At 38.9% G+C, this 21,618-nt stretch overlaps 3 protein-coding genes across 6 annotated transcripts; all 3 read left to right on the top strand.

Moving 5' to 3' along the window:
- Window positions 1-2,211: 2,211 nt before the first annotated feature.
- Window positions 2,212-5,414, top strand: LOC125266040. The gene is made up of 2 exons (XM_048186526.1): window positions 2,212-3,123; window positions 4,081-5,414. The coding sequence occupies exons 1-2, from the start codon at window positions 2,694-2,696 to the stop codon at window positions 5,412-5,414; spliced, it is 1,764 nt and encodes a 587-aa protein (XP_048042483.1). The 5' UTR covers window positions 2,212-2,693.
- Window positions 5,415-8,272: 2,858 nt separating this feature from the next.
- agtr2 (angiotensin II receptor, type 2) lies at window positions 8,273-14,588 on the top strand. Of its 3 annotated transcripts, none has more exons than XM_048187391.1 (4): window positions 8,273-8,290; window positions 9,945-10,022; window positions 11,514-11,585; window positions 11,991-14,588. In XM_048187391.1, the coding sequence occupies exons 3-4, from the start codon at window positions 11,583-11,585 to the stop codon at window positions 13,119-13,121; spliced, it is 1,134 nt and encodes a 377-aa protein (XP_048043348.1). In that variant the 5' UTR covers window positions 8,273-8,290; window positions 9,945-10,022; window positions 11,514-11,582; the 3' UTR covers window positions 13,122-14,588. The 3 variants fall into 3 exon arrangements, with proteins under 3 accessions (XP_048043348.1, XP_048043347.1, XP_048043346.1); XM_048187390.1 differs by lacking the exon at window positions 8,273-8,290 and adding an exon at window positions 8,291-8,308; XM_048187389.1 differs by lacking the exon at window positions 8,273-8,290 and having other exon boundaries at window positions 9,788-10,022.
- Window positions 14,589-15,565: 977 nt separating this feature from the next.
- Window positions 15,566-21,520, top strand: si:dkey-125i10.3 (neurofilament heavy polypeptide). 2 transcript variants are annotated; one of them, XM_048187386.1, is made up of 8 exons: window positions 15,566-15,678; window positions 16,911-16,946; window positions 17,027-17,141; window positions 17,318-17,482; window positions 17,576-17,632; window positions 17,811-19,280; window positions 19,811-19,916; window positions 21,171-21,520. In XM_048187386.1, exons 1-8 carry the CDS (start codon window positions 15,606-15,608, stop codon window positions 21,273-21,275), a joined length of 2,127 nt encoding a protein of 708 aa, XP_048043343.1. In that variant the 5' UTR covers window positions 15,566-15,605; the 3' UTR covers window positions 21,276-21,520. The 2 variants fall into 2 exon arrangements, with proteins under 2 accessions (XP_048043343.1, XP_048043344.1); XM_048187387.1 differs by lacking the exon at window positions 21,171-21,520 and adding an exon at window positions 20,037-21,159.
- Window positions 21,521-21,618: the final 98 nt, after the last annotated feature.

Here is a 21,618-nt window from a genome sequence, read left to right on the forward strand (position 1 = left end):
GTTTGCTTGACAACAATTTGCATTTTTTTTGTTTTTGCTTACAACACAAACACATGCCACTGCAAGCATTCTCACACAGTGAAGTCTATTATTAATGTTTAGGGTGAGCCTGGGATGTTGGTTTGTGACTCATTCTCTGTACATTGAGGCTGGTTCCTAATTTATCCCTTCAAACTCTCCCCCAAACCAGCATCCTGTCCCCTCTGTGACCCTTCCTCTTCCTCCCTTCTCTCTTCCTCTCTCTCTCTCTCTTGAGATCTTCTGTCAGTCACTGGGGAGAGCCGCTGATGCTCTTTGACAGGGAACAGAATGTGTTCAGGACTTTATGTATGTCCTTTTTTTAGTATAGACACATTGGACAAGCAACTTTTATGATCTAGTTGTGCAGAATCATGACATTGTGCAGTTGTAAAATTTGCCAGAGGGCTTTTACAGGTTTCAAGTGCTGTATGACTGAACAAAACAGGGTGATTGGATTTGAGTTATGAATGCTCTCAGGAATGTTCTCATTTCATTGTCCATCAGGGAGAATAAACGCAGCTTGGGATTTTGAGTGTTTTGTTCCGAATGTACATATCCTGTATATTCTCTCACACAACCCCCAAACCAACAGATAAAAGATTATAGTAATAAACTAATGCTGTTTTTGAACTAAAGCTGGTTTTTGCTGGAACCTTTGGACCTATAGAGTGGCTTATTTTGTCATTATATATAAATATATACATGCAGATTAAACTTATGTCAGATGCAGTTAAGAGTGAATTTTTTTATTTTTATGTTTTAATACATTTACTTATTCCCTCAATATGGGCTGGTTTCCCAGACGTGTTCATTTTGGACTGATAAGTGTTAGAAAACCAGCCAAGGACCTGTCTTGTCACATATGAAAATATCTTATTTCATCTTATCTTATTACTTTTGAGTGTTTTGTTCTGAACGTACATATCTCTGTATATCCCCCCCCCCCTTTTCTTTTTTCTGTTTATTTCTTACGGTCTCTGTTTTCTGTCATTTGATTGTTTTTAGGTTAACTTTTTGTTATGTTGAAGTGTATTTTGTATTTTTTTTTTTTTTGTATTTTAAAATTTGTTCTTTTATTACAAAAAATTAAAACTGCTCTTTCTCAGTGCTGTCTCTCACATTTAGATAGTCAAACTGCAATGTACACAATTCTTATAGAAAACTCTCTCTCTCTGTGTATGTATGTGAATATGATTATAGAATAATACATCATTAAAGTAGCATAGGTTTTGATGTGGAATGTTTTGCTTTTTGAACATTTTTCAGATGGACAAGCCACTGCAATTGAACGACTCAGAGACAAATGAAGCAATTCTCCAGAACTATTCAGAGTGATCCCAAATTTGGACTTAATTCAGTTAAAATGTACACAACAAGACTCAGTGTCAGGTCAGTGTCTGTTTTCAGAGGTCCAGATTACTATTTGTGCCGTACAGCCAGTGCTCGAAGTGGGAAAAAAAAGTGCCGCTACTCCAGAGGGTTGAAATCGAGGTCTGGATGTGGGGAAGTCAGTCAGTCATGTTCTGACAACATGTGAGAAGTGCCAGTAGCCTTCAAGAGAAAAAGTAAGAGTGCACAACAGATTAAAATATAAAAGTGACAGTGTTCTGGCGAATTTCGACTCCCTGCCAAATTATTACCCCCCTCATTAAAGTCACTACCTGATTGCCTAATCCTAACCCCTCCCCTACACCTAATCCTAAACCTACCAATACTAGGGCGGTAATAATTTGGCACAACAGTACCGGTGCGTACCAGCCCGCTTATTCCACAAGCAATGCCACAAAATCATAATGCTCCCTGTTAAAGCAAGCTTTACAAGTGTCAGTTGTTTACATAAACACAAAGGTGGCTCAAAGGAGTGCAGGAACTCAAAACCCACTAGCCTTGCGATAACAAGATCTGAGCCCATTCTGCCCAGAATTTCCATTAACATTCATGTGAACCTAAACAGACAAATCCAAACTGAAACACAAATAAACATGATTTATCTGTTAGTAAACCCAAACAAAGTAAATTCTAAAAAGACAGGACTTTGTGAAGTACTTATCCACTGTGATTAATGGAAAACAGAACCACCTTACGAATGACCGGCGAGAACAACCTAGCAATATAAATGAGCTTGGCCAAAAGAAACATAGCTAGCCACAAGATAAAAGGTTGTACAAACTGTACAACAACAAATGAAGAGTTTCGTTGCAAAACGCGATAAACGCCATTTTTTGACATTTGGATTTTATTATTGGAAATCATTGTTCAGATGTACCTTAATCTATGTGTGAATTGCTGCCATTAATAAGATTTAAAAATGTACATTTTAAGCCTACTACAAAATGTATTTTTTTCACAAAACGCGATATCCGCCAGCCCAGTTTCTTTACAAAGTGCGATATAACGGTTAGGCTATAGAACGTTCAGGATGCTGCGCGAGCTCAGGATGTCACGCGAGGAGAGAGTCACCGCCGGTGAAGTGCTCCGAGTTTGCTCAGTGATTTAACGATAATATCAAAACAAAAAAACATATGTTTTTAAAAAGAGGATTCAATAGGCTAACTAAAAAACGTTTACCATTTTATTGTTTATAAGGCGAGCTGTCAGTAACGTAGGCTACGTCACTGATCAACAGCTGTCTGTCAGTCAGAGAATCAAAGCTTCAGAGTCAAGCTAACGTTATGGATTTCGATGACGGATTGGAGCCGGTCATTCCAGCTGCTGTTGGGAGAAAGAGGAAGGCATCTATAGAAAATCATCAAAGGGGGGAGACCAAACGGGCAAGGCATTCAGGGGAGGGAAAACATCCAAAGATTAATTGTGGTCATCGTGCGACTGCGAGTAGGCCTAATGTTGGTATGTGTCATGCCGACAAACTGTCAGATGAAGATGTAGCCTTCAACTTCACAAAAATGTATAAAAACGCTACAAAAGTGGACCAGGATAAAATACTCCTGCGTCTGTCAACAATAAGCAAATGCAGCAGGGTACGAGTCTCCGCTGATGTCAAGAAGAAAGCCAGGGAGGTTACAGTGAAATACTGCCTTTTGTCCTGCGCTCCTCCCCATCACAAGATACCTGTCTGCAAGGCTACATTTCTAAGTGTCCTTGGTAAGTTTATTTTTTAAATAATTTCTTACATGTAGCTGAGTAGCCTATCTGAAGATTTATTTATGCGGTTGCACCTATTATTTATAGCCTAAAACCTCACGTTAATTCTTGTTGTTGTTGATTTATTATAAGGGATCATAAAGGGCACAGGTTGTTATGGAGAAAAATAAACGGTTGTTTTTTCACAGCAACCAATAAACTCTATAAGCTATTATTATTATTATTATTATTATTATTACAGTGAAATAATTAATTAAATATGACGGGGCGAGGCGAGCTTGTGTCGCGGACTCGGTGCAACAGAGACAAGAACTGTGACACCGCGGCTCCGCCCGCTCTGATCATACAGGTTTGGTTTTCAACAGCGGTGTGGAAGGAGCCTCCACTCTTTCTGTAACAAGCTACAAGTCGTTTATCTAACTAACTTAATCTTACTTATTTAAATTGTAACTAATCACAAATAGTCCAAAGCTGTTTAAGGATGGTTGAAACGATAAACATCCTGCAGTTTGTTTGCTCTGACAGCTCAGCTAGCCAGGCAGCGCAACGGTGCTTTTTTTTTTTTTTTTTTTTTTTTTTTTTAATGCCCACTGTCCCTATGTGAAGCACAAGCACACAGACGTCCGTAAGTTGTTATCCGACCTTTTCATTCAGGGACTGCCCTGGATTACTGGCACACGCCATAGTCCCATTATGTTTATTATGGCATTATATTTTTGAATATTATGAATATTTACGATTAATTGATTAATTATTGTTAATTTTCCCACTGATGATCCAAAAGATTTCTTCAAATGCCCATCCTTAACCCAGGTGCTATAAACTATAGTCTAAGATGGCCTGTTCAATCTTGGGTAGAAGCCAGAGATGTAGCCTTTTATTCAATTAATTTATGATTTTCAGGTTCCAGAAAAAAAACACAGACAACCTTATTAATACCTTTTCTGTACTCCACAGGTGTTAGTAAAGACAGAGTCTCCAGAGTGGTGAAATACTTCAGTCAACATGGTGAAGCCAGACCAGAGTGCAGGGGTGGAACCAGAAATGTTGATGAGAAGATGGAGAACAGGCAGGCAGTAGTTCAGCATGTGTCCTCATTCATGTGCAAGGCCAGCCACTACGCTCGTCGTGGTGCACCTGGACGGAAGTACCTCCCAAGTGACATGTCAGTAACCAAAATGCACCGGCTGTTCCAGGAGCAGAACCACAGGGACATCAGCTACTCCCTGTATTACAATGTTTTCTGCACCTCATTCAACTTGGGATTTGGGCATCCAGCAAAGGACTGCTGTGCCACCTGTATGAGCTCGAGACTCCGTATGAAAGATCCTCACCTTACTGAGGAAGAGAGGAAGGCAGAGATCGTGTCTGTCATGCTCCACCGACGCAGAGCCCGGGTGTTCTACACATTGCTAAATGCAGTGGAGGACACAGTTACTGTCTGCTTTGACATGATGCAGAACCTCTCTCTGCCCAAGTCTCCCATTGGCCAGACCTACTACTCTAGGCAGCTTTACATGTATGTGTTTGGTGTTGTGGTCCACCATGGAGAGAGGAGTCTGCAGGCACTGAGTGACTGTCATCTCTACGTGTGGCTTGAAAATCAAAATAGAAAAGACAGCAACATGACCGCCTCTGCCCTGGACCACTGCCTGAGAACCAGTTTAGCCGAAGATGTCCAACAGGCTGGCCATTTGAGGCTCTTCAGCGATTCCTGCTATGGACAGAACAAGAACAGTACAATGGTGGGAATGCTGTCCAGCCTACGAAGCACTATCTTTAAAGATGTGAAAATGGAGTGCTTCTTCCCTGTCCGTGGCCATAGTTTTCTCCCTGTTGACAGAGTTTTTGGAAGAATTGAGCAGGATATTCGTAAGCAGGACACCATCCTCCTGCCAGACAAATACACCAACATCCTGAAGAAGCATGGCTCTGTGTATGTGTACGGGAAGGACTGGGAGAGCTTTGACCACAAAGCTGCAGCCAAGGCTCTCATACAGTCCACGCGGTCTTACAAGATCAGCGAAGCCCGGGTGCTGGAGATCGATGGCAAAGGGTTGGGGGTGAGAACCACCTTCAGCGGTCCCACCTACCAGCACACTCTCCTGAAGAGAGGCAACAACTGGGGCCAGTATAAAGCAGATCCCCTGCCCATGATGACCACAGTGAAGGCTGTGAAGAAGAAGGACATCATCAGCCTGCTTAAAGCCATTGGTGCCCCAGCAAACGTCGAGGCCTTCTACAATCACGCTTTGGCTGTGACCAGTGATGTCCACAGGGGGGAAGAGTAGACTAAAAGGCACACACTGGCATCTGAAGCCCATGTGACACTCAAGAAAATACACGCACACACACACACAAACAAAACATTGATTCACTAGCTTTTCTTAATGGTATTACAGTAGTAGAATATAGCCTAAGGTGGATATATAGCGTTTTGCAAAAAAAAAAAAAAAAAATGTTATGTTGTGTATGTTCTGGCCAAAACTAACTCAGAATCTTATTATTATTAATCAATCTTTGTATATACTATTCCATATATTTATGATGTATTGTTTTTTTTAACCAATTTAAGATGTTTGACAATGTTAAGATAAATATGTTGCATTTTGGCATGGTTTTTGACTTATTTATGAACTATTTATGGACATAAAATTAAATAAAAAATATCCTGGATTTTAAGAATATTGTGTCCCTGGCCTTCACTGAGCTCAAGTAATAGTTTAATGTACAAAAAATTGAATGAACTTGACTGTTGATGTCTTAAATAATAATGTCAAATAACCAACATTTCTCAAAATGGATATATCTCGTTTTGCAACGAAACTCTTCAAATATCAAGGCAGAGCTGCATTTCCTGTCAGAATGAATCGATTTCAATGAAATCCTTTGAAAGATTCTTTAAAAGTAATTAAAAGAACATCTGATATTGACAATTTGCCAAACAGAAAGAACTACTGCTCCGTAACTACATTTGTCTTTGTGTGAGTCTTGCATGTAATCCTTTCATCTGAAAATCTGTCCTTCAGATCAGAGTGAAGCGAATAAAAGCTTCTCTGAAAAGTTCTTCTGTTCAGTCAAAATCATCTCTGTATGACATTTGTGCCATTTGTGATCATTTACAATTATGTTCCATTTCCCAGTGGTCACATAAAACCATTTCTCGCATGTTTTAGTTAGAACAAAGTCATTTACATCTGTTGCTCTGAAGTAATCACCGCTAACATGTGGCTAACTGCACTGCATATGACCTTAATTTAAAACATATCAAGGAAAACAAGGACATGAATTTAGTAGCCTATACAGTGGGTATGGAAAGTATTCAGACCCCCTTAAATTTTTCACTCTTTGTTATATAGCAGCCATTTGCTAAAATCATTTAAGTTCCTTTTTTTCCTCATTAATGTACACACAGCACCCCATATTGACAGAAAAACACAGAATTGTTGACATTTTTGCAGATTTATTAAAAAAGAAAAACTGAAATATCACATGGTCCTAAGTATTCAGACCCTTTACTGTGACACACTCATATATTTAACTCAGGTGCTGTCCATTTCTTCTGATCATCCTTGAGATGGTTCTACACCTTCATTTGAGTCATCTGTGTTTGATTATACTGATTGGACTTGATTAGGAAAGCCACACACCTGTCTACCTTACAGCTCACAGTGCATGTCAGAGCAAATGAGAATCATGAGGCCAAAGGAACTGCCTGAAAAGCTCAGAGACAGAATTGTGGCAAGGCACAGATCTGGCCAAGGTTACAAAAAAATTTCTGCTGCACTCCATAATCCTTAAAAGGAAGATGTTTGGGACGATCAGAACCCTTCCTAGCTGGCCGTCCGGCCAAACTGAGCTATCGGGGGAGAAGAGCCTTGGTGAGAGAGGTAAAGAAGAACCCAAAGATCACTGTGGCTGAGCTCCAGAGATTCAGTCGGGAGATAGGAGAAAGTTGTAGAAAGTCAACCATCACTGCAGCCCTCCACCAGTCAGGGCTTTATGGTAGAGTGGCCCGACGGAAGACTATCCTCAGTGAAAGACACATGAAAGCCTGCATGGAGTTTGCTAAGATGGTGAGAAATAAGATTCTCTGGTCTGATGAGACCAAGATAGAACTTTTTGGCCTTAATTCTAAGCGGTATGTGTGGAGAAAACCAGGCACTGCTCATCACCTGTCCAATACAGTCCCAACAGTGAAGCATGGTGGTGGCAGCATCATGCTGTGGGGGTGTTTTTCAGCTGCAGGGACAGGACGGCTGTTTGCAATTGAGGGAAAGATGAATGCGGCCAAGTACAGGGATATCCTGGACGAAAACCTTCTCCAGAGTGCTCAGGACCTCAGACTGGGCCGAAAATTTACCTTCCAACAAGACAGTGACCCTAAGCACACAGCTAAAATAATGAAGGAGTGGCTTCACAACAACTCTGTGACTGTTCTTGAATGGCCCAGCCAGAGCCCTGACTTAAACCTAATTAAGCATCTCTGGAGAGACCTAAAAATGGCTGTCCACCAACGTTTACCATCCAACCTGACAGAACTGGAGAGGATCTGCAAGGAGGAATGGCAGAGGATCCCCAAATCCAGTGTGAAAAACTTGTTGCATCTTTCCCAAAAAGACTCATGGCTGTATTAGATCAAAAGGGTGCTTCTACTAAATACTGAGCAAAGGGTCTGAATACTTAGGACCATGTGATATTTCAGTTTTTCTTTTTTAATAAATCTGCAAAAATGTCAACAATTCTGTGTTTTTCTGTCAATATGGGGTGCTGTGTGTACATTAATGAGGAAAAAAAATGAACTTAAATTATTTTAGCAAATGGCTGCAATATAACAAAGAGTGAAAAATTTAAGGGGGTCTGAATACTTTCTGTACTCACTGTATCTTCTAACACGTCAATATTTAACTTTTAAAGCTTACTTTCAGACAAGCAATGTTTATTTCTTTGTTTCTTTCTGTCATTCTTTCATTTCCATTCTTCCATCCTTCCCTCAGTTCAAATGTTCAAACAGAATTTCTCATGTCCTTACTTTGTCTTAAGATCCATTTATGACTGAAAAATGAAGATTTGTTAACTCTCTCTCTCTGTAACCCTTGATGGATGTCAGAAGGCAGTGTTTGAGAAGAGGGACATTTTTTCAGTGACAGGATAGATGTGGATTTGAGTAAGTGCCATCTCTGAGGTCAGTCACACTCACTGTCACAATAACAGCACTTCTAAAAGCATTTATGCTCCAACAAACAAACCATGACACATCGAACTTTGTTAAATGGCATTTTAATATTAATTCTCTTGCTGATCAATATATATATCAGACCATGGATGAGTGAAGTCATAAAACTGAACGAAAGCTACTGTGTGCCCTAGAATGAATTTCATGAGGGGAGTTTAATTGGTCAATGTTTATGCAGCTTTAGACTTAAATCAAAGGTGTATGTAATTTAATTTCCATTTTCTCTATAAAAACAGCTGCTGGTTTGTCTGTGATGTCCGTTGCTTGAGTTATGCTTCTACTGTTAAAAGATGTCATTGTAAGTAGCCACAGCTGTACATTGTTCCCCCCTTCAGCCTTCAATTATGTTAAGTTATAGATGTAGCAATGCTTAGTATGTCCAGACCAAATGAATCATCTCAGCTGGAATTCTAGAGTTTACAGGCTACAGCAGCATTCCAGAGTCCCTTTCGATTCAATCGCTGCTTAGTTCTAGTGTTTCTCCAAAACGGAGGATGAATTTGAGTCAGTGGGTTCAAGAGACACTCTGATTTCAACAGCAGCTCTGAACATGCAACACCACCAAAAAGCCCCTTTGTTGCAACATTGTTTTCTTTTGATCAAAATTTTATTAAAGAAAGTGCTTACAGGGATTGACAGCCACTGAGAAACTCAAAAGCATGTTTGCCTGAAGGACAAACAGTATGTTCTGTTCCTTCAGTTGTTTGGAAGAAAATAGGATATACTCATTTGTAAACACACGCACGCTGCTGTGTAATGTCAACCGTAATTGGCCATTTTGGTTATCTTAGCCCTCCTCGTTTGAGACATCATTATCTGCCTCATTATGAGATTGTTAGAACACATCTGCCCGTGACCTCTGAGGGGTCTCTCTCTGGGTCGTCGCCACGGTAACCACAGTCCAGAGTGAATGGGGAGCCTCTGACGTCTCTCAATTTCCTGTGTTTTAAGAAGCTTATCTGGTTTCACACTCTGGGTAAAATTGTTTGATAGACACAATTTTACCAACATTTTAGAGGCAGAACCTCAAAACTCTCGTGAGACCAGTGACCCGCACTTTCATTAGCAGGAATGCAGGAAATTTACATTAGAAAGAACAGATAGATGTACAGACATTTGCATGTTCATTCACTGTGAATGATGATGAAATGTAACTGCAGCACATTTAAACATTACACAATAAACTTTTCTGTTGCACATCTGTCTTTAATTTTTCAGGTCATTAGATTTGTGTGTGTAATGCTGGAGTGTTTCCTCCTGGTTACGTTTGCAGTCTCTCTCTCTTTTACTTTAGTGTTCACACAGAGTTGCTGGACAGATGCATTTAAAACAAACGCAGGCATTTACCAAAAGGAAAAAAAAACACTTCTCTCTCTCTCTCTCTCTCTCTCTCTCTCTCTCCCTCCCTACAACATCCTTCTCCACCCTCCTTTTCCCAGTGGACATGTGGACGCAAAAAAAATTTAACAAATCCTACATCTGGTTGGCTGTTTACTCCCTCATATACTTACACACGCAGAGAATCGACTCCAAAATGGAAAAGTCTGCTGGGGGCTAAGCAAGCTTTCTTTGGCTCGTTTTTCAGTGTGAAACGTGTGCCAGGAGTTTATCGACACCTCAGAGGGACTGAAGACTTCTCTAACTTTGCACCGGAAACTGAAAGGTATGTTAAGCTGCAGAGCGCTGTGGTAATTTTTCCTGAGTTTTGAACATTAAAAATAAAAACATCTTGCAAGAAAAATTACTAAGTTACCTTAAGTTAACTTCTTAAGATCCTGAATGTAAATTTAGAAGTATATCTGGAAAATATGTAAGGAGATGCATTAGCCAGTGGGATGCATTTCATAGGTGCTATTGCTATTATCATGTCAGATATTATACTCAAACTATTAATCTCATTATCTCTTTCATAATTCCAGTAATGAAAGACTAAAATCTATCAAAAATGAAAAGGATATGATGTCAGCACAGTCTAAAAGATTTATCTTGTTACATGTTTTGCACTGTGGCTCCAGGGACCCGTTGCATAAACAGCTATTATAAGTTAAGCAATTAGTTAGGGATAATCAGTCTAAACTTTTTATGTAAATGAGATAAAAAAAAAGTCTTGAAGAAAAAAAAAAAAAAAGGATGTCGCCATAGATGCAACCGGCCACAGGAGTCACTTTATTTTATTTTCTTTGCTGAAATGTATTACAAATTAGGAAGACAGGTTGCACTTTCAGACAGTTAGCTGACACAAGAGAGAATTGTTTAAATGTCTTTTTTCTTCTTCTTCTTTTTTTCAAGGGGGCAGAATCACTAGGCAAATTTGAATTTTGCTGAACTTCTAAAGCTATAGGATGTATAATATGAACCAAATATGAATGAAATAGTTAAGATCGTTTGAGTGGTTAAATAATTACTGCATCTGAAAAAAAAAAGTCATTCATTATGTTAGATAATTACAAGCTTTCCAATGACTTAAACAGAAATGGTGTGTGAACTTGACAGGCGTAGCATTCTGATTAAGAACATGTGCAACATTTGAAATACGACTGGAATTATTTTCAACAGCTGTAAGCATTATTTAGGGCTCAGAGTGTGTACTGTTAATCTTCATAAATGATTTTTCATGACAGTGGTGAGCAGATAAATTATGAGAAACTTGTTCACTTACTATATCCTATAACACAGGCAGATTCCTAATATATTCAACATAATTTATTTACATTTTTAGATCTAACCATACATAAAATAACTAGCATTGCCTTTAAATAAAAACTTCAAACTGCCAAATATGTCAGCAGTTTCTAGAGAATTTGATCTTGTTTTACTTGTGAGTATTTTTGTGATTATGTTGTGCAGTTGTGCATATATTACATGAGCTCATTGGAAAAATATGAAAAGAACGACTACGCACCTACTTTGTGTTATATATACAATTGGGGAGCAGGACTGAATCTTGTTCATGCACCCCCCAAACTCCACAACTGATTTCCTAGCCTATCAAATATCTTTGTGTGCCCCCCGCCTACGTTAACAGTAACCAGATGTATTGTGAGAAGCCTACTGAGAGCTATAAAACACATCTGCGCTATAGTCCCAAACTCACCAGAGCTATGGTTACACACGTTCACACACTTGCTTTCTCACATTTCTCTCTCGCACACAGATTCTCTTTCTCACACTGACAAGATGTAGAGAAGAGGATGCTGCAACATCAGTCCCAGTGGACAGTTCAATGGTCAGTATCTGGTGGGATAATTCTATGTTTTATAGCTCTAATAACGTAACAGACAGACAAGTGCTTCAAATTGGATTCAAAGTGTTTTCTGTGTCTGTGGAGGGATTGAACATACGCACACTTTTTCAGCTCACTAGAGACATTTATTCTGGCAACCTGTGAAATTCAGCCTTTATTTATGGCTGTTTTATGACATTTTCTTTGCTTTTGGGCAAAATGTTCAGGAGTTTCACAATCTTGTATTTTCTGCTTGAGGGGATCAAGAAGTTTTAGTGAAGGTTTAAGATAAATGGAGTATGATAGATGATTTTGCCTTTTATCACAAGGTTACAATAACACGTTTCATAATTTCTGCTTCAAACTGCATAAAACTTGTTCTATCTGGGTTTTTATTTTTTATTTCAGAACTTCAGAATCATCTGCATAATCAGCACTGACGTCATGGAGACAGACTCCGCCCATAACCTGACTTCTCCCAATGTGTCATCGTTGGTCCATAATATGACAAATTCATGTGACGACATATTCCCCTCAGCTTCACAGTACCAGAAGAAAGTGATCCCCACCTTATACAGCCTCATCTTCGTACTGGGTTTTCTTGGTAACATGCTGGTGTTGTGCGTGTTGTATCACAGTTCAGGCCGAAGGACCGTAGCCAACACCTATCTGATGAATCTAGCCATGTCAGACTTGCTGTTCTTGAGCTCTTTGCCATTCTGGGCTGTGTATTATTCACTGGATTACAACTGGGTTTTTGGGAAGGTTATGTGTAAGCTGTGTGGGGGTCTGGTCACGATAAACGTCTATGCTAGTATATTTTTCATCACCTGTATGAGTGTGGATCGATATCACGCCATTGTCTACCCCCTGCACTCTCAGAGCAGGAGGAGCATAAACCAGGCCAGATGTGTCAGCGGCATCATTTGGGTCATCGCGGCTCTGACCACGTTGCCAACCGTTGTGTTCCGTGAAATACACACTTTCCCCAGTAACGTCACGGCTTGTGTCATTCATTACCCCAACTCCTTCTGGCAAACCGGGTTAACTCTTGCGAAGAACACCCTTGGATTCTTCTTGCCTTTTGTTGTCATAGCAAGCTGCTACAGCCGAATCGCCGTGCACCTGTTGGCCACCCCGAACTACCTGGAACAAGACTCGGGTCGATTGGTCCACGTGTTGCGTTTGGTGATCGCCGTGGTATTGGCGTTTTTCTTTTGCTGGTTCCCATTCCACGTGCTGGCGTTCCTCGGAGTTCTGGGAGATCTGGGTGTGGAGTGGGATTGTTGGGTGATCCAAGTAACCAATAAACTCCTGCCATTCTTCCTCTGCCTTGGCTTTTCCAACTCTGCCATAAACCCTTTCCTGTACTGTTTTGTGGGAAATCACTTCCGAGAGAAGCTGTGGCAGCTTTATGGGGATATGCTGGCACAGAAAAGAGATTCTATCAGCACAAGACTGTCTTCCTTCTCCAGGAAACTAAGTGACTTCAAAGAAACCGTGCCTATGGAGATTCTTGAACAGCAGAACAGCCTGTAGTGAAATCTAGTGAAGCTATAGCCTATCCTTTAAATGTCAAGAATATAAGGACAGGACCATGTCATTGTCAGTCAAGTGCTTTTCCATGGCCTGTTCAGGATGATCAGGTCAGATTATGATGTTGGTTGATTAGATAATGTTATTTTGCTGTTTTTCTAATTATGCAAATAACATTTGGTTACATAATAATATATAGAAATATAGCTCAAATATTATTCTTTTGTTGTTGAGATTCTATCCAGGATGAGGAACTTGCTGATTTTCCCGCACAAATCATAGATAATTAAAAAAAAAAAGTTTTTGAATATAGCTGTACAGTCTTAATATTTTGAGAACTGGTCATATCAGCACTGTAAAGAACACTCAAATGTTAGACAGTGTTACAAGTGTCTTTCTTTATATGGATGATATATATGGATGTCTTTAAGCTGTAATATAAAAAGTCACAGTAATGTAACATGAGCTGTTTAAATTATAAATCATTGTAAATTGAATTATAATTCTATTATAATGGAGCATCATCAATAAATTATGTTAACAAGTAAACATCATCACTCTTTTGTTCTGTGATTTATCTATCTATCTATCTATCTATCTATCTATCTATCTATCTATCTATCTATCTATCTATCTATCTATCTATCTATCTATCTATCTATCTATCTATCTATCTATCTATCTATCTATCTATCTATCTATCGCTTTGTTTAGGCCTGCTGTCTCAATGCCTTGTGTCACTCATCTTAAGAGTACACTTGAGTTAACCAGCAGCAGTTCTTCTTGAAGGAATCTGAAAGAACCAGCTTAGCATTTAGTGATAGGATTCATTCTGTCTCTGAAGGTTTTAGTTCAGTAGTGATGTATAGTAGCCTACATATTTCTCATATTTTACTTAATGGTGTTCAGTTTTCTAAAGTCTGTCATTTCCTGTAGACACGTTCACTGCACACATTTCCTTTAATGTCTTTTTCTCACACTCCATTTTGCATTATCCTGTTGTTGTCTTGGTTATTTGAACACTTGTCATTTGCTCCATTGATGCAAGCTCTTTTCTAAACCCCCTGTCAAAGAAATAATCAAACAGCATTCTCCTCTGTCAGTAATTATTTCAATCTCAGTTTCTATATAAGATCAAGATTTTGGAATTTTTTAATTGATGAAGTCATATAGATAAGAAATGATATGAAGCTCCTTCCAAACCAACAGATGCACTTCTGAGATGTAATGAGATGTCTTATGTCTGAAAGCAGTGAAACAGGCTGGAAACTGCAAATTCATCATTCATTCATTCATAAGATATTGAATGCAGAATGCAGTAAAGGAGGAGGATGTTTTTAGACAGATAAAAAATGTTGATTGATGGTAGACAAAAGAGAAGCCAGGGTGGTTGTTGCTTAATAGATAAAAATCTGGACTTTTGGTGCAAAGGTTTCATGTACAGATCTCAATAAAGATTTACGGAGATAACCTTTCCATCACCGTTGTGTCCTGCGGCACTGAACTGCTGCTGATCCTCACACGGACCTACTATTAGTGCACTTAAAGTCTGAAACTGCTACATGACTATAAGACAGTTTTATGTTTTCACACTCCAACCTCTAAAATCTCATGGCCTGGTTTCACAGACAGGGTTTAGATTAAACCAAGATTAGGCCTTAGTTAAGTGACTTTTTAAAATGTTCTTTAAAAAAAAAAAAATACTGATGAGCATCTTGAGACAAAACAATGACACTGACGTATTTTAAGATATATATTGGCGCAAGTAAGACAGCTCAAACATGCATTTTAATCTGGGGCTAGACTTAAGCCTTATCTGTGAAACCATGCACAAATGCATGTCTCACTAGAGTATCATTGAAAATATCCACCTACAGTATATTGTTCTTGTAAATATGCAAAGAATCACTGAAATGTATTTTATATATTATTATTATTAATTTAACATCTGAATGTGACATTGAATAAGTGACTGTGAGGTTGAATTTGGGCCTTTAAGCCACAAAATACAGACACTTTCTAGCCAGTGATTGTAAGTTTGTTGTGTTGATGGAAATAATTTAATACATTTATTCCTGTAGGTATCCTGTTCCAGCCAACATTCATGTTGCACACTGTGCAAATAGATGGAATTTATCTCTGTCTGTAAACTTCAGAGGTTGGACAGTCTTTGGTGCACCCCATTTGTTTCACTTTGTCATTGTGTCAGAACACAGTGTTCCTGAACATTCATACTGTAAGCTGGACTGCAGACAAAACCCACACACACACAAAAACATGAACACAGACATTATTATCTTACATCAAGGAAATAAATTCAAAGGTGTGTGAATGTGTTATACTTCAAATATCTGAGTTATAGTTTTTGTTAGGTTTTTTTTTTTTTTGGTTTGTTTTTTTGGAGGTGTGTGTGTGTGTGTCAGTGTGTGGTGGTGGTGGGGGGGCAGGTATGTATGGGAGGTGTGTGTTGTATGTGTCTGTGTGTGCATGTGTAGCAGCTGCAGTCTGACAAGTTTTAGATCTCTCACACAGACTAAACCGCACAGATTTCCACACACAGGTAAGAACCTTTGTTGCTTTATAGTGCACACACGCCATATCAGTGAAATTTTGTGTGCTTAAACACATTGTGTGTACAGTTTTGGCTGTATACTTCTGAGGGCCATTTAAATGTCCTCTCAGATATAATGAAACATGTCTTAAACTGACTTGAAGTGCATGAGAGATCCTTAGCCTACTAATATACACTAGGCCTAGCTCTTGATGTCTTGGTGTAAGGGTGTAAAAGCTTGTCTGTGTGTGTTCAAGAGTTTTTGTTTGAGTGGGTTTGTATTATGTCGCAGTGGTTCTTCCTCTGACTGTGATCAATGAAATTTAAACAAAACAAGCAATGAAGATGGTTTCACTATTCTGGGAAGTGAGGAGGACATCCTGCCATTGTGTTAGAGACAACCTATAATGTGTGATGTTGTGCTTTTTGATCCTGTAATGTTTTAGAATAAGGACATAGCTTTTATGAATGCATTAACTGATCTTGTGACGGCTAGAAATTAAAATATCACAAATATAGTGAAACGTAAAATGGAGCTACAGTTTTAATCTGACTTACATCAAACATTTAAAGTGCATGCACCCACATTATTCAAACAGCAAATCTGTAAGCAGAACAGATCCTGTCATATTAAGTATAACCTAAACTGGTGCTGAAATCCAAACACCAAAAGGTTAGCCTAAATACAATATGTGAAATGTCTAGCTCCATATTATTTTGATGTCATATGAGATATCGACATCGTGTGCAAGAGAAAACCAAAGCATTCCAGAAACACAAATAAGCACAAGATCTTACAGACCATCGATTGTGTTTGTGTTGCTGTGTGTTTTATGACCTGTTCTTCCTCTTTGACATTGTCCTTAATGTCTTCCAGCTCATTTATTTTTGGCTACTTAGGACTTCACCACTTAAGCACTAAAGGAATAATATTTCACAACACAATGCAATTACTATGTCAAGCGTAATTCCAAACAGTGCATGAAGACAAAAAATATTCACAACACATATTTTACTGTGACAGCACCAGAGTTTCTGTTCTAGATGGCATGTGAGATAATGCACACACAATGAAGACAAAAAAAGTGGTTCTGCTGCATTTTTGTTGTTCATGCATGTGTATGTGTTTTCTGGGGAATACATTAAACAATATACCTATAGTGTATATATACTAAAAAAGAGAGATAGAGAACCTGAAGGATGCTGTAAAAGATTTCATATTTCATGTGTTTCTAATATAGACCTGACTGAGGAAGAGGATCTCACCATGTCCAGTGGTAAAACATGCGCAAACACAAACAATAAAACATACATTTGTGACGAAATACACTCTAACAGAGGTTTTCTGTGACTGTAGATGTTAACAGGCAGGCTGTGTTCCAGGCGACAAAAGTTCGAACCCATTTGAAAAAAGATGGAAGTTGGATTCACAGATATGAAGAGGTTCTGGACACTCAGTCAGATGTAAAATGGTAAATGCACACTTACACTGTCACCTGCTGGCAGACAGCTGTAGTATTAACCAGTCAAAGCCCTTTCCCATGTTTCTTTCCCATCAACACTAACATTGATCACTGTTAATGTCATGGTCTCTTTCCCTCTCACTCTCAGTTCATCTCACTCTTTTTTTCTGTTCACTCTCTAACAGTAAACCAGTAAAGCTGGTAAAGCCACAGAATGAGTCATCACCTGAGAGCAGTCCGGTCTCTTCCTCCATTATGCCATGTTCACAGAGTGGCACCGCCTCCTCCAGCCTGGACTCGTCCACAACCCCTCAAAGCTCTTATGTCATGTCAGCCTTAAAGACGTTTGAGTGAGAGCTGTTCTTATTTACCTTGTGTGTGATTTATGTATTTCATGTTTCTGCATTCAGTACATGTTTCCATTCCAATCTGCACCCCCTTAGGCCTGTGAGCTCAACAGAAAACACATCAGTCAAGAGTGGGTCCCAAATGGCCAAAAGGTCTGGTGCAGCTCTCTACTGGATTGAGACTTTTAACCATTAATCTCCTCATATGCAAGTTACAACAACAAAATCCATAGATGTTCAAACTCATTAATTCATAACAGACTATATTTTATGTTTCATGAGGTGTAGAAGAACAATCAGATGCTTCATAATTACTTTGAATGTGTTCCAGTCCATATCCTGTCCTTGAGGACTCCAAGAGAGCACATGTAGAGGACGTAGTGGAGAAATTAACAGTCAAATCTGTAGAAGAACCACCTGCAGATTCTCCTGTGAAGGACGTAGCAGAGAACCCAGTGGTCAAATCTGAAGAGGAACCATTGAAAACATCTGCAGGTGCTCTTGTAAAGGATGTAGTGGAGAAACCAATGGTCAAACCTGCAGAGGAAACATTGAAAAAACATGCAGATTCTCCTGTAAAGAAGGATGCAGTGGAGAAACCAGTGGTCAAACCTGAAGAGGAACCATTGAAAACACCTGCAGGTGCTCCTGTAAAGGATGCAGTGGAGAAACCAGTGGTCAAACCTGCAGAGGAACCATTGAAAACACCTGCAGGTGCTCCTGTAAAGGATGCAGTGGAGAAACCAGTGGTCAAACCTGCAGAGGAACCATTGAAAACACCTGCAGGTGCTCCTGTAAAGGATGCGGTGGAGAAACCATTGGTCAAACCTGCAGAGGATCCACTGAAAACACCTGCAGGTGCTCCTGTAAAGAATGTGGTGAAGAAACCAATGGTCAAACCTGCAGAGGATCCATTGAAAACACCTGCAGATTCTCCTGTAAAGGATGCAGTGGAGAAACCAGTGGTCAAACCTGCAGAGGATCCATTGAAAACACCTGCAGGTGCTCCTGTAAAGGATGCGGTGGAGAAACCATTGGTCAAACCTGCAGAGGATCCATTGAAAACACCTGCAGGTGCTCTTGTAAAGGATGTGGTGAAGAAACCAATGGTCAAACCTGCAGCAGAACCACTGAAAACACATGCAGATGCTCCTAAAAAGGATGTAGTGGAGAAACCTATTGACAAACCTGCAAATGAACCACTAAAGACACATGCAGACACTCCTAAAATGGACCTAGTGGAGAAACCTATTAGCAAACTTGTAGAAGAACCATTGAAAACACCTGCAGATTATCCTGTAAAGGATGTAATGGAAAAAATTTTAGACAAACCTGGAGAAGAACCATTGAAGACACATGCAGATGCTCCTAAAAATGACCTAGTGGAGAAACCTATAGTCAAACTTCTAGAAGAACCATTGAAGACACCCGCAGACACTCCTGTAAAGGTAACAGGGAAGACAACAGTACACAGAGTTTCAACAGATCAAAGACAATCCAGTGGAGAACTGCAGGAGAAAACAGCCCAAACTCTACATGAGAATCCATCAAAACCTTCAGGTGCTCTGACGACAGAGAAAAAAGAAGACAATCCAGTGGAACAACTCACAACAGCACATGCACCTGTAGAAGAGACTCCACTCAAACCCAGACAAGCAGAAATCCAGCCTACAAGTAATCATGGGGAGCTTTCACTAATATCTGCTCTGTCATCAGATGGAGCAACTACAGAACCAACAGAAGAGCCTCTTGTGGAAGCCCCAGCAGAGCACCAGAGATTGAACAGTGAAGCTGGATTGAAGTAAGTCATTCGTTTATGCAGCACCTTCATTTTGGTATGTCGTTTGTTGACCTATAGTGACTCAAAGACAGTGCCCAGAAAATTGTAAGATAAATTAATAATAAAAAACTAAAACATAATTTAATGTATGCTCAATTAAGTCAATTAAATTTGTATTTATATTATGCACAGCACTCATTCACCTCGCTCTAGAGAATCAGAAAGAGGAATCACAAATGAAAACATAAGTTCTTGGGAACTTTGTTAGAGTATGTGTTATATTACATTTTGCTTTAATTTATTTCTATAGCAATAATATTAAAATATGTAATTAGAGGAGCCACAAAATATTAACACTATAATAGTTTATTGGTATAAATCAGTACTTATGTAAACACACAGTACATCAACACTGTAAAATTAAGTGTAACCTGTCTTACTAAATAATTACATTTATTTTTACAATAAAGTTTACTTTATTACTATTAGTTTTTAACAGAGCTTCATTCTTACGAAGACATCTGTGTATCTGTGTATGTCTCCCTTTGCAGTGTGAAAGGTAAAATCATGTGTTCCTTCTGCAAGCTGCCCTTAAATGGAAATGTGAAAATTTCCATCAACATTCCTGACATCTGCTGCCATCCGGATTGTTTCAAGGTTTACTTTTTAAATCTCTTCTTCCTCTGTACTGAACCAGGCTCAGAATTCAGTGTCTGACCCTTTCTCAAAGTTCTTTTCATCTGAGCCTTGTCTGTATATATCCACCTGGTATTAAAGATACAGTAAGCAATTTGAGCGAAACGCTGTTGAAAGTGGACCAGACCGAGCCCCACAACATCACACTTCTAGCCGATCAGCAGTTGATGGGGGAGGAGACAGAGTGAACAAGAGGGAGATTTGAAGAAAGCCTGTAGAAAGACAGGTGGCTGAGATATATTACAAAAGCTAATATTTTAAATATTAAAGAGTTCTGAGTTCTCCATTCCAAAGGATTACTGGAGTACATTGAAATACCATGCAATAAAAGTGTAAGAAAGGGCACTAAAACAAACGATTCAATCATGATTGACATTTGTATCTTTTTCTTTCGCAGATTCATCCATTCAATCAAATTCAGTCATATTTGTCACACAAGTGATGTTGCATGTATAACAAAATAAGAGAGGAGAGTCTCTGCGAAATCTGAACATAAGTGATTACAATAGCAAGGCCCAAAATTAGCTTTGCCACAATTGACAATATGTTTTATGGCCATGAAATGTTTTTATTATTATTATAATTATTATTAATACTCCACCCAAAAAAAAAAAAAAGAAAATGATCTTGTTTACTCAACTTCATGCTGTCCCAGACTTTCTTTCTTTAGATGGATGCAAACCAAATTTTTTTGAAATAATCCATCCCTGTGACACCTTGTGTATGGGACCTCCAAAGTTGACACTTCAAAAACCACACAAAGTGAAAATGACGGTAATCTGCACAACCATGGGTGATGAATTAATGTATTCTAAAGCAGAACAAGAACATGAATATTTTAAACCTTTTTAAACTATAAACTCTCACTTCCAGCCAAGTGTCATATTCTGGTTTGAGTTCACGCTTGGCATAAACGGCAGAAGACAATTCATCAATCGTGTTCATTTTGTGTGGTTTTTGAAGCGTCAACTTTATAGGTCCTGTAAAACTTGCTTTATATGAACTCACAGAGATGGATTATTTTTTTTAAATAAAATGTTTGTGTTCATCTAAAGAAAGAAAGTCATATACATCTGGGACGGAATGAGGGTGAGTAAATGATGAGATTTTTCATTTTTGGAAGAAGTATCCCTTTCATTTATTTTTGACCATCTACAGCAATAAGATGTGCTGCAGTGTGATCAGTAATGCTTTGTCTCTCTCTGTGTGTTTTAGTGTAATGGCTGCAGCAGTCCTCTGGGTGATCTCTCCTTATCTATGTACCACTATTGTGGGAAAGTCCTCTGTGAGAGATGCTTTGAACAAATCTTCCAGCTCTGATGATTCATCCCCACAGCAACCTACTCGACTACAACTTGTCACCATGACAACAAAGCACATCTCAGAGTCTGCACCAAGTTTGCTTTAATTAGTTTAGTTAGTGTTTCAGCACTAATTTAAAATAATCTTTATCAGTGGAGGAACTGCTGAATAAAACACCATTTTCTGTAAATTATCATTGCTGTGTGTGCATGTCTATATATAAATTCCCCTTGGGGATTAATAAAGTATCTCTTTCTTTCTGATCAACATGTCCTCATCTTTTTTTAACAACTCACAGTTTCAACTGTATTTTAATATCCTCTTTAAATGTGATCTGTAGCTGTAAGGAGAATTGACAACA

This window comes from Megalobrama amblycephala, linkage group LG4 (assembly GCF_018812025.1).
Source record: "Megalobrama amblycephala isolate DHTTF-2021 linkage group LG4, ASM1881202v1, whole genome shotgun sequence".
In the NCBI taxonomy this organism is placed as follows: Eukaryota; Metazoa; Chordata; class Actinopteri; order Cypriniformes; family Xenocyprididae; genus Megalobrama; species Megalobrama amblycephala.

Excerpts from the sequence above, each read along its gene's own strand:
- LOC125266040 (XM_048186526.1), top strand. The coding sequence starts at position 2,694 with ATGGATTTCGATGACGGATTGGAGCCGGTCATTCCAGCTGCTGTTGGG. Across the intron at positions 3,124-4,080 it reads TACATTTCTAAGTGTCCTTG|GTGTTAGTAAAGACAGAGTC; the intron begins GTAAGTTTATTT and ends TGTACTCCACAG.
- si:dkey-125i10.3 (XM_048187386.1), top strand. The coding sequence starts at position 15,606 with ATGTGTAGCAGCTGCAGTCTGACAAGTTTTAGATCTCTCACACAGACT. Across the intron at positions 19,281-19,810 it reads AACAGTGAAGCTGGATTGAA|TGTGAAAGGTAAAATCATGT; the intron begins GTAAGTCATTCG and ends CTCCCTTTGCAG. Across the intron at positions 19,917-21,170 it reads GCCATCCGGATTGTTTCAAG|TGTAATGGCTGCAGCAGTCC; the intron begins GTTTACTTTTTA and ends TGTGTGTTTTAG.